This window comes from Salarias fasciatus (assembly GCF_902148845.1).
Source record: "Salarias fasciatus chromosome 7 unlocalized genomic scaffold, fSalaFa1.1 super_scaffold_4, whole genome shotgun sequence".
Taxonomy (NCBI): domain Eukaryota; kingdom Metazoa; phylum Chordata; class Actinopteri; order Blenniiformes; family Blenniidae; genus Salarias; species Salarias fasciatus.
In genome coordinates this window covers 1762237-1773484 of record NW_021941229.1, presented here as the reverse complement: position 1 = coordinate 1773484, position 11248 = coordinate 1762237, and the positions used below count along the sequence as shown (strand labels likewise).

General features: G+C 47.3%; 1 protein-coding gene and 1 pseudogene across 1 annotated transcript; both read left to right on the top strand.

Moving 5' to 3' along the window:
- Positions 1-198: 198 nt before the first annotated feature.
- derl2 (derlin 2) lies at positions 199-5871 on the top strand. The gene is made up of 7 exons (XM_030084770.1): positions 199-338; positions 3585-3650; positions 4262-4335; positions 4441-4534; positions 4679-4874; positions 5099-5189; positions 5377-5871. The coding sequence occupies exons 1-7, from the start codon at positions 246-248 to the stop codon at positions 5480-5482; spliced, it is 720 nt and encodes a 239-aa protein (XP_029940630.1). The 5' UTR covers positions 199-245; the 3' UTR covers positions 5483-5871.
- A 1373-nt stretch (positions 5872-7244) lies between these two features.
- LOC115383375 (semaphorin-4E pseudogene) lies at positions 7245-9059 on the top strand (annotated as a pseudogene).
- Positions 9060-11248: the final 2189 nt, after the last annotated feature.

Below are 11248 nucleotides of genomic sequence, written 5' to 3'. Positions count from 1 at the left end.
AGTTCTAATATTTTGATTTTATTCACTGTAATCACCTTCTCTTTAAACAAAAGCTTTGTGAGGAATGTATTTTTTAATGTTTTCTTTTTTATTTAAATAAAGAAGAAGTTAAGCCCCGCCCCCTCTGCGTCAGGCGCGTGGATGATAGGCTGGTCTCCGGTTTTCTCCCGGGCCCCTGAACGCATCACGGGGGTTTTGTGGGATGACGTGTCAAGAAAGTGCCGGAAGCTTCCCGTCTGTCCAAAATGGCGTACCAGACCCTACAACAGGAGTACCTCCAGATCCCTGTTGTCACCAGAGCCTACACCACGGCCTGCGTCCTCACCACAGCCGCCGTGGTAAGACTCCCGAACGTGCCCGCGGTGTTGGAGGTGCCCCCCGGCCGCCGGCGCCGCCCGCGGCCGGGGTTAGCTCGCTCCTCCAGCGGCTAGCTGTGCTTTAGCTCCGGTTGCTATGAGGGGATCCGTGAGCCGGTGGTCCAGGTGGGCAGACAGGGCTGACAGCGGGGGTAAATCCCCCGGGGCCACAGCCCGGTCTCCTCCTAAAGCTTCGGTTTAGCCTGTGAGGGAAGGTTTGTGGAGCTGTCATGGGGGTTTTTGTTGAAGATGCTTTGAAACAGTGAAATGGGCTGTTGACTGTCCTGGAGGCTCAAACACACTGTTGTGAAATCCAGCCAGAACTCTCAGTAACGCCTCTGTGTTCTAACTTATAACTCAGGAATCCTTACTCATCTTTATTTATATTCTATACTAGCAGTCTGCTGTATGGAGACTTCAATGCATTTGATGCTGATCATTGGTAGCCTCTTTAAAGGGACAATATGTCAGTTGTGTACTACTGTGTTTGTCCACTGGGTGGTGATAGTGAGTGACTTTGGCATCCTAAATATCCACAGCGTGTCACACTCTGTCAGCCCTTTGACCACTGTTGGGCCTGATGGGTAAAGTGATGGTGACCTGTTCAACGGCTCCAACAGTCTGAGCAGATCCTGCATCCATAAGATTATGTTTAATCTACTTTTCAGGAAAAAGCTTTTGATGAACTCTCACATGTTTTAAATAGAACTGTCAAAATTAGCACAGTAACGAGTTTAAATTCCTATTGACGCCACTAATTTATTTGATGCGCTATTAACTCGCGAACGTTTGATGACCCTCGTCTCGCACCGGAGCTTGGGAAGCTGAGAGGTTTGTGATGTGATACTGTACACAGTACAGTAGGTGGCGCTATGCACCTTAATGCTGTTTGTGATCCACCAAAACGAAATAAGAAGAAGGAGAAGCAGTTTGGAGAAATCATCCATAGTATGTCTTGTGCGTATCCGAGTCTGTGGTGACAACAGGTGGGAGGAGGAGCCATTCTGTTCCTCCTGAAGCCTCCAGGTGATTCTCCTCGTTTACTGACCAACACGACCTGCTGCCTCAGGATTCATGTTGTTTGGACACTACATGGTTAGATGTTTACTAAATGATGTTCCATTGAGGTCCAAATGTCTTCCAGCCTGTTTTCTGAGCCTGCAGAATGTTTAAGAAGTTGAACATTTTCCATTTGATGTACATTTAGAGCAGATAAAAAAAGTGTGATCAATTTGAAATTAATGGTGAGTTGACTATGGACAATCATGCAAACAATCTTGATTAAATATTTCTATCGATTGACAGCCCTAATTTTAAGATAAAGAGTGATTGGAAATCTGAGCTGCCACTGTATTTCCCTAAAGATCAATGTGGGAAAACGCACGTTGCTCGCTTTGTTTTCCAAAATAAAGCAGCTGTGGTGAAGACTAAAGCCGACAGTGTTTCCAGCAGTGCTGCTGTCTGAGGAGACGTTTGCACTGGGAGGTGAAAGGAACTTTATGATTTATCAACACTTTCTGGAAGTTCAATAGTGAACAATACAATACTGTTTTGATCGATATATCATTTTGTGTTAAAATCTCAGTTTTATGAGTCACCTTGTTTCTCTACTTCCCGCCTGCCTGCAGCTTCTCACCCTGAAGCGCTGCTCTCATGGCCCCGCCCCTCCCTGCACACTGGCCCCGCCCCTTCCTGCGCGTTCGCCATGCTCACGTCTCAGATTTTCAGACACACTGAACTAAAATGAGTTAAACCCTGTGTGCCACTTTTTTTTTTTTTTTTTTTTTTTTGTAGAATTTCTGTGAGGATTTTGTGTAGCTGATGGTTAAAGGGCCGTGTTGCGGTTTGCTAGCGACTTTATACCAGCGGACAATAGATCGGTCAGGCTGAACGTTAGCAGCCCTGGTTTAGAGGCTCGGTGCTGTTGACGTTTCAGCTCCTGGTTTTGGAGCAGCTCCATGCTGGATCAGTGGACAGAAATCCAGCACTGCAGCTGCCGCACTCGACTGTCGCTTTGCTGAGTTGGAATAGTTTCTATTTATTTCAAATAAATACACATTTTTCCCCATCTACCTCACAATCTGTGATCACTGCAGTCAAAATACTGACTTTTTCCCATTTATTTATTCACAGAAGGTGAATAAAAATAAGAATTTTCCTTCACAAATTGTAGGAATTCAGGAAATGACGATGTGAAGATTTTTTTTAAATTTTTTTACAGTCTTTGAAAGTGAGTCAGACATTTGCAATGGTAATAAACAAAAATCCAAACATAGCTGCAAGTGTTTCACTTCTCTTTCTCAGTTGTTTTGAATGAGCAGAAACATCTGGGCTGATCTCGACAGAAGAGCGGCTCGTACTCAGATCATTCCCCTGCTCTCCTGGACTGTTTAGCTTCAGATGATGGTTTGTCTCGACTGTCGTCCCGTCAGGCTCCACATGAGCCTGTTTTACAGAGACTCTCCCTCCGCCATGTTAACACTGATCATCTCAGGGCCGTCGGGTTCAAACTGCAAATCGGTGAAGTGAGCGGCGATATTAATTCATGAGAAGGTTTAGTAACAACAGTACAGCTAACGTTCAGACTGAAATGGTTCAGCCTCCTGTAAAGCACGGAGAACTGCCTCTCGCTGTTCAGATTGGGATTATTTTCTAAAAGTGGAACTGAAAGCTGTTGAGAAGCATCATATTTATGATCAGCTGGACATTCAAGCAGCACGGCTGTTGGTTTTTTTGCAGTGATCACAACTTTTACTTTGCTCAAGGATCAACGGAGGCGTGAAATTTAACATTTAGTCCTCAACTTTCAGGATGTCTGAAGTCTAGGTGAACTCTTCAGTGATGAAACTCTGTTATTACATTTTAAAATCAGTATTTAGGTGAGTCAGAATGTTTTAGTTCTGTACGGTGGAGTGTGTGGAGTGTGTGGAGTGTGTGGAGTGTGTGGAGTGTGTGGAGTGTGTGGAGTGTGTGGAGTGTGTGGAGTGTGTTCAGGCGTCGGGTCAGTGAACGTGAGATTTGTCTCCTGCGCTCTGTGGTTTGGTTATCAGGGGAAGTTCAGAGCAGCGTTTCCTCTCAGCGACAGACTGACGTGTCAGAGACCTTGAATGACGTATCAGTGCGCCCGCAGGGCGCTAAGCAAATATAACACAACTGTGTGTGTGTGTATGTGTGTGTGTGTGTGTCCTGCCTGTAACACAGTCTTCTTTTTTCTGTCTCCTTTTGCAGCAACTAGAGATCATCACACCATTTCAACTGTACTTCAACCCTGATTTGATTCTAAGAAATTATCAGGTCAGTAAAAACCAAAAAGTGTCCCTGGAGGGAAAAACTCCGTCTGTCTGGCTGTGTATCAGATTACATATTCCCTTTAAGGTCTCGTGTGTGTATATATATATATATATGTGTGTGTGTGTGTATATATATGTATATATATATATATATATATATATATATATGTATATATACACACATATATATATATATATAAAATCTTTGTTGTTAACTGAAAAAAGGACACTTTAGGCTGATTATTTGTGCACAAATCTTTATTTAAAACTGACTGAACTATTATTTCTTTAGTCTTCATTTATTTCTTAATATATGTTTATTCCCAGAACATGATGTGATGCAGCCCAGTCTAATCAGCAGTGAGATAAACCAAACACAGTCCGGGTTTCAAGGTTTTTGTTTCAAACACGTTTTTGACAGAATGATAAATTAAATTTGACCCACAAACCTTCAACATTATACGCGGCGTTTTGGTCACAAACATGACGGAGCTCCAGACGTGACCTGTGTGTTCTCCAGCGTCGGTCCGGCTCAGTCAGCTCCAGCTGAGATCAGCGGCGTCCCTTAAAGAGGACCGCTGTGGGTCAAACTCAGTCTGTCTCCTCTGTCCTCAGGTATGGCGGCTAATAACCAACTTCCTGTTCTTCGGTCCCGTTGGTTTCAACTTCCTGTTCAATATGATTTTTCTGTATCCCTCTGGTGTGAGAACAGTTTGTATCACACACACACACGCACACACGCACGCACTCACACACGCAGCAGCAGCGTTTGGCCTCCTTGACGCCTCCTGCAGGTACAGATACTGCCGGATGCTGGAGGAGGGCTCCTTCAGGGGCCGCACGGCTGACTTTGTCTTCATGTTCCTGTTCGGGGGGCTGCTCATGACCGTATCCTTTCTGCCAGCCGAGCCAGGAACCCTCAGAGACTCTGAGGCCTGAGCCTGGAGGAGGGTCCAGCTGCCGCTGGTCGTCATCTCAGTGTGACAGTCGTGTTGCTGCCGGCGTCTCTGCGGTTCTTTAACACCTCCTCAGATCTTCGGCACCTTTGTGAGCCTGGTGTTCCTGGGCCAGGCCTTCACCATCATGCTGGTCTACGTGTGGAGTCGGCGGAACCCCAACGTCCGCATGAACTTCTTCGGCCTGCTCAACTTCCAGGCGCCCTTCCTGCCCTGGGTGCTGATGGGCTTCTCGCTGCTGCTGGGGAACTCCATCATCGTGGATCTCCTGGGTGCGTGTCCCACTCTGTCCCGCTCTGTCCCGCTCTGTCCCGCTCTGTCCCGCTCTGTCCCGCTCTGTCCCCCCCTGTCCCCCCCGTCCCCCCCGTCCCGCCCTGTCCCGCCCTGTCCTGCCCTGTCCCGCCCTGTCCCGCCCTGTCCCGCCCTGTCCCACCCTGTCCTGTCCCGCCCGGCTGACCCTGAGCTCAGTGTCAGTGACTCCTCCTCTGCTCTGCAGGCATTGCCGTGGGACACGTCTACTTCTTCCTGGAGGACGTTTTCCCCAACCAGCCGGGGGGGGGACGGTGGCTCAAGACCCCCTCCATCATGTGAGTCCAGCTCCGTCCTCTGGTCCTCCTGCTGCAGCTGCAGCTGGAGGGGCTGTCGGTGTTCACTGTGTTAATCCTGATTAATTAGTCAAAAGATTGATTTCTTTAAATCACGGTTCTCCATCCTCCCCTGTCCATTTGCCCGCTGGGACACAAACTGTGTGTGTGTGTGTGTGTGTGTCCACAGAAAGATGTTGTTTGACACTCCTGAGGAAGACGCTAACTACAACCCGCTGCCGGAGGAGCGTCCCGGGGGCTTCGCCTGGGGGGAGGGGCAGCGTCTGGGAGGCTAACCCGAACCTCCAGGCGCCCCCTGACAGCCAGCTCGCTTCAAGGACCTTCCCTCAGAGAGACGACGGGACGGACGGCGGACACGGTCTTTGTTTGTGACGTGTTTGCTGAGTGCTGGATGCAGGAGTCTGTCTGTGGCTCCAGTCGTCCTCAGAAACTCTTTGACGCCAGACGCTCGCTCTGAGACTGTTGGACCAGCTTCAGGTGGAACTCTGGGAGGACGGACGGCCTTCCCCTCACGAGACGTGTCTTCATCTCTGAAAAATATATTGGCGTACATGAAAGAAGAAAAATTGATAGAAAAGTTTTATCTAAATGAATCTATTTGGATGGTGAGTGTTTTTTTTTTTTCACTTTACTTTTTTAAAGAATAAATGTGTGTGGCAAAAGACGCTGTGGCGTGATCTGTTGGAGCTGAGAGGGATTCCCTGCAGCTGACTGACACGCACGCACACACACACACACACACACACACACACACACACACACACACACACCAGGAGGAGGAGCTGCTGTAAGTGAAAAATGAAAGCAGATGCTTCTGTTTTGGGGTGTTTCACAGCTGGCCTGGAAATAAAACAGTGATAAAGACAAACATTATTTAATCAACTTCACTGACTGAGTTCTCTCAGGGTCAAACGAGTTTTTAGCTTCATCATGGCAGCCTTTACTGTTTCAGCCCTGGATTGGATTTTCACCACATGTGGAAATGAAGGAGCATCTTGAAAGCCCGAGTCTCTCAGTCAGTGCAGGTTTACTCGACATTGAATGAACCTTCAGACCGGAGTCGTCAGCATCTCTCCATCAGATGTGGCCAGTTGTCTGCCAGCAGGATCAGGACTTCTGAGGGGGACACCTGGGAACTGTGTCAGCCCTCAGTTTAAACCCCCAAACTATTTGTTCAAATGTAAACAAAAGCATAGAAATATTTTTTCCACAATGATGCTTCTTGTACATCATCTTATTAACTCTTGGAAAATGCCTGTATCATTTCTGGTAAATAAAAAAAAATGTTTTTGGTCCAATAAAAGTAACTTTGAGCCTGTATTTGCCTGGAATATGAATGATTCGGGGCTTAAATGTGTCTGCATCATGAAAACGACTCAAAACGATGTAGTTCACATGCCAGGCCTTTAGGCGGCGCTGTAACTCTGCCACTGGAATCCACAAAGACCTAGTGTTCAACACCCAACAGCTGTCTCTCTAACTACACAACTGATTCACATTTTAACCAGAATGTTAGATGTGTGATGATCCAGAGGCTTCAGAGGAACAAAGTTAAAGTGAAAAACTGCAGGAAGTTAAAATCATGAACAAATCAGCACAGGAGAGGCTTTCAAGCGACAGATTCTATTCATTCAAGACTTAGCTGTAGCAAATACCAGAAGTACTATCTGCAGCTGAGACCAGAGAGATTATGTTCATTCAACACTTTAACTCTAGCGAATACCAGAAGTACAGGAGAAGCTTCCAAACGACAAGATGAGGATTTTCAGTTTACTGTGGATCGTCTTCACTGCTGTGACTATAGGCATTGCTGCATGCGTCACTCCATACAGGAGTGTCCCATTCCAAAATGTCAACGGCAAACTGTTTCAAGAACCCACCTTTGGCGATTTGAGCTCGCTCACACTGAGAGAGGACATTGACCGGCTTATCCTTGGTGCCGGAGAGCAAATAGTCACGCTCAGCTCAAAGAATGTCACCAAGAAAACTGGACAGGTGTCCTGGGAAAGCAGCTCGGATGCAAAAACCCTTTGCCAGATGAAGGGAAAGAGCAGAGAGAAATGTAAAAACTTCATCAGGGCCACATACACCCTGAAAAGTGGAAAAATGCTTGTGTGTGGGACCAACGCCTTCAGCCCCTCATGTGACTACATGACAGTCACAGATGAAACCATCTCCCTGGATGGAAACCAGATGAGTGTGAAGGGAACAATACCGTTTGACCCCAGCGATCGATTCGCCTCCCTGATGAATGACGACACCCTGTTCTCTGCCACCTCTGCAAACTTTCTGGGTACAGAAATGGTGTTCCAGAAACATGGACCCATACCTGGACAGAACGCCATCAAGACTGAAATGAAGCAGTCTTTGCTCAGCGAACCCAACATGATTTCTGTCAGCCTCGTTGAGGCCAGCAAGGACAGTGACAATGGAGAAGACGACCAAGTCTTCCTGTTTTTCACTGAGAAAGCCGTGGAAGAACAGCGTGCCGACCTCCTGGTCTCCAGGGTCGCTCGTGTGTGCAAGAGTGACCTTGGAGGCAAAAAAATTCAAAAGAAGTGGTCGTCGTTTATCAAAGCCCGGCTGGACTGTCCGTTTGGAGACTCATCGGCCCTCGTGCAGGATGTTTTTCTTCTAAAGAACCAAACCAACTGGAAGCACAGCATCTTTTACGCCACGTTTACGTCCAATCCGCAGCACTCTGGAGCCAGCAGCCATTCTGCTGTCTGTGCTTACAGACTGTCAGATGTAAACAACGTGTTTGCCGGGAGGTTTCTGGCTGAAACCGGCACTGGAGGCTGGGTTCCATACACCGGAGCGCTGCCGTCCCCTCGCCCTGGCTCCTGCATTAACGATGAAACGAGGGCTGCAGGCTTCAGCTCATCTTTGGACCTCCCAGACAATTACACGACGTTTGTGATAAAACATCCTCTGATGGAAGGGGTCGTCACACCCATCGGTGGAAAACCTCTGTTAGTCCAGTCATCAAGGAAGTTTTCCAAAATTGTGGTGGACCAAGTGACATCCCCGAAAGGAGAGCAGCACCAGATGCTGCTGATCGGCACAGAGTCCGGCTGGCTGCAGAAGGCCGTGAAGCTGGACGGCGAGGAGGGACGCATCGTGGAGGAGCTGCAGCTGTTTGAAGACCCGCTGCCTGTTGACTTCCTGCAACTGTCCACAACAGGTCAGCTGTACGGCGGCACCAGCAACGCCGTGGTGCAGGTGGACGTACGAGACTGCAGCCGCTACACGTCCTGTGACGACTGCATCCTCGCCAGGGACCCGTACTGTGGCTGGGACCGGATGGAAGGGAAATGTGCCTCTGCTGCTGGAACGTCTTCCTGGTTCCAGAGTCTGACAGATGGAGACACCAGCCTATGTCCAACTCCTGATGTGACAAAGGAACCAGAAGCTGTCGTCCTCATCAAGGACAGAGCTCAGTTCCTGCCGTGTCACCCTGATACCAACCTCCCAACCAGCTGGCGCTTTGCTGACGACATCCTCCATCCTGGTCCTCGACTCACCCCAGTCAGCCAGGGTCTCATCATCACACCCTCCTCTTCAGATGCTGGTCTTTACACCTGTGAGACGCTGCAGGACATCGGGGGCAGAATGCACCGAAGGACGGTCATCCAGTACCTGGTCCAGGTTCAGGACACCTGCAACCTGGCCCCAGTTCAGGACACCAGCACCCTGGTCCCGGTTCAGGACAGCAGGACCCTGGTAAGGACCCTGAAGGGGGCACTGATCACCCTGGTGGTCTTTACAGGCTTGGTGCTGATCTTCACTTTACTCTTGTTCCACCACTTGAAGAGCAGAAACCAGGGTAACAGTGAAGACAGTCCCGTTTGAGAGGAGACACATGGAGAAAGACAGAAACAGAAGAAGAAGAAAATAAGAAAAAGAGAAAGAGAGAGAAGAGCAGGAGGAAGAAGAGGAGGAAGCACAATTGCAAGTTACTTAGCTTAGTAGTTTTAGCTTAGTACTTTTACTCTTAGTGGTTTTCTTCATCAGCAAACATAAAAATAAAGAAAAACACTAAAAGTCCAAAACAATGTGTCGTCTGCTCAGTCTATTAACTCTTACACACAGCAAACAAAACACAAAATGCATGTATTATGAGTACATGTTGAACTCTGTGTGCTCAGCTCTGGTTAAATCAGCTGGATTCAGGTCTTTAGTTATTCAGAACGTTGGGGTCTTGATGGCTCTTCTTCAGAAGGGGCTTCACCACCGGCAGTGAGGAAGACACCGGTCTGAAGAGAGCAACATTTAACAACTGTTCCTCAAAGAAACCATTAAAAGATTTTAAAAGTGGTGGGAATGGGATCTAAAAGGGCAGGTTGTTGGTTTTACTTGGGAGAAAACTGGACCAGAAGTCCTTCATCAACCAGGTCAAAACTCTCCAGCATGAACAGCAGCTCAGCTGTGTTCTCTGATAGAACCTGTTGGGGTAGAAAACTGGAGCTGATGTTCATGGTTTTAGTTCTGAAGCGGTCTGCAAAGCTCTCAGAGAGCGTCTGTCGGAACCTTTAAAGCTTTCTTAAAATTAGTGCCTGTTAAAATATTGAAGGTGGAGAAGAGGATCTGAGGGCTGTTTAAAGGTTTTTTGTGTGTTTCACTCACAAGTTTTGAGTTGTTGACGTAGGATCTGGAAATGTACTCAGAATTCCTCCACCTCCTTTCTGCACTCCTGCAGTTTCCAGGTTAGAACCAGGTCCATGGTGAGTAGAACCAGGTCCAGGGTGGTTCGAACAGGTCCATAGTGAGTAGAACCAGGTCCAGGGTGTGTCTGTTGTGAGTCGGCTGTGTGACATGTTGGTTAAAAATCTAACCAGTTTAAAAGCTTTAAAAATTCTCTGGACATTGAGTCCCAGATATTATCACAACATGCAGGTTAAAATCACCAGTTATTGAAATTCTGTCATTTTTGCAATGAATTATTGCTGCAACCAACATGAAATCCTCAGAGAGAAACCTGGACAGAATGACGGTGAAGAATCACTGGTGTATTCCACTCACGACGTCCTCACACAGAGCAGGAGTCGTTTGCACAGTAGCAGCACGTCGACAGCAGCCCCGGGCCCCCGGAAGTCCGCAAGCCATAGACTGGGTGTCTATGAAAAAAATTCTAATAATATAATATCATGCTGTATCTGTAAAAAAAAAAAAAAGTACGTATTGACACATTGGTGGCAGTGTACCAATAAAACACAGTAACTCCTCCCACCTGGCCTGCTGGACAGAGGTTCTCCAGGAGCAGGGCTGGAGAACACTGGTTTGATTGCTGTGTTGATGTGTGCTGATGCTGGACCTCGTTAGCCACTAGTGGCTTCCTGGCTTTGTTGTGGAGAATAACGTGACTTGAAGTTTTGACTGCGGGCTTCTCGGTCCTCCTCACTGCACCTTCCACTTTCCACCATGAGAGATTATATTTACTCTCAAACTGTAATCATATGCACAACCAGACAGTGTGTTTCTACACACTCCCCTTCCAGCTGTTTATTACTGTTTTTTGGAGACCTTTATGAACTTCATGTTCCAGTGGACACTGGCTGCTTCTCACAGTCCCACTACTGCTGACATTTTAATGAGGATGTGTGTCCTTTTTAAGATTTGACTGAAATTAAAGTTTTTGGTAAAAATCATGGTGTTATTTTTGTAGTGTGGCTGTTATCATTGTGAAATAAACTGATAAAAGCTCCAGTTCACCCCTTCACTTTAACACACTGCGAATGTGCTCTCATGAAAATCAGTTATTAACAAAGAAACTCTGGAAGGATTTCCAAGATTCTCTTTACCTCAGTTTAAGTTTGACTTCTCAAAGAATTCATGATGATGTAGTGGATTTCGCTGCAATGTCACAATGATGAAGTGTTCACAACTGTTCTGGAGATATAAGGAGGAAAAGCGGAGTCATCGTGGCCACCTATCAGCGTGTCCTATCGGAGCCGTCTGCCCCGGGCAGAGCAGAAGCCCTGTAGCCGAGCCAGGATCTAGTATGATGGAAGGGATGTGAACTGACTCCAAATCTACACTAC

Bases quoted from the DNA above. Each gene is read 5' to 3' on its own strand.
- derl2 (XM_030084770.1), top strand. From the start codon at position 246: ATGGCGTACCAGACCCTACAACAGGAGTACCTCCAGATCCCTGTTGTC. The intron at 339-3,584 runs GTAAGACTCCCG...CTCCTTTTGCAG, and splicing joins TCCTCACCACAGCCGCCGTG to CAACTAGAGATCATCACACC. The intron at 4,336-4,440 runs GTATCCCTCTGG...CGCCTCCTGCAG, and splicing joins CTGTTCAATATGATTTTTCT to GTACAGATACTGCCGGATGC.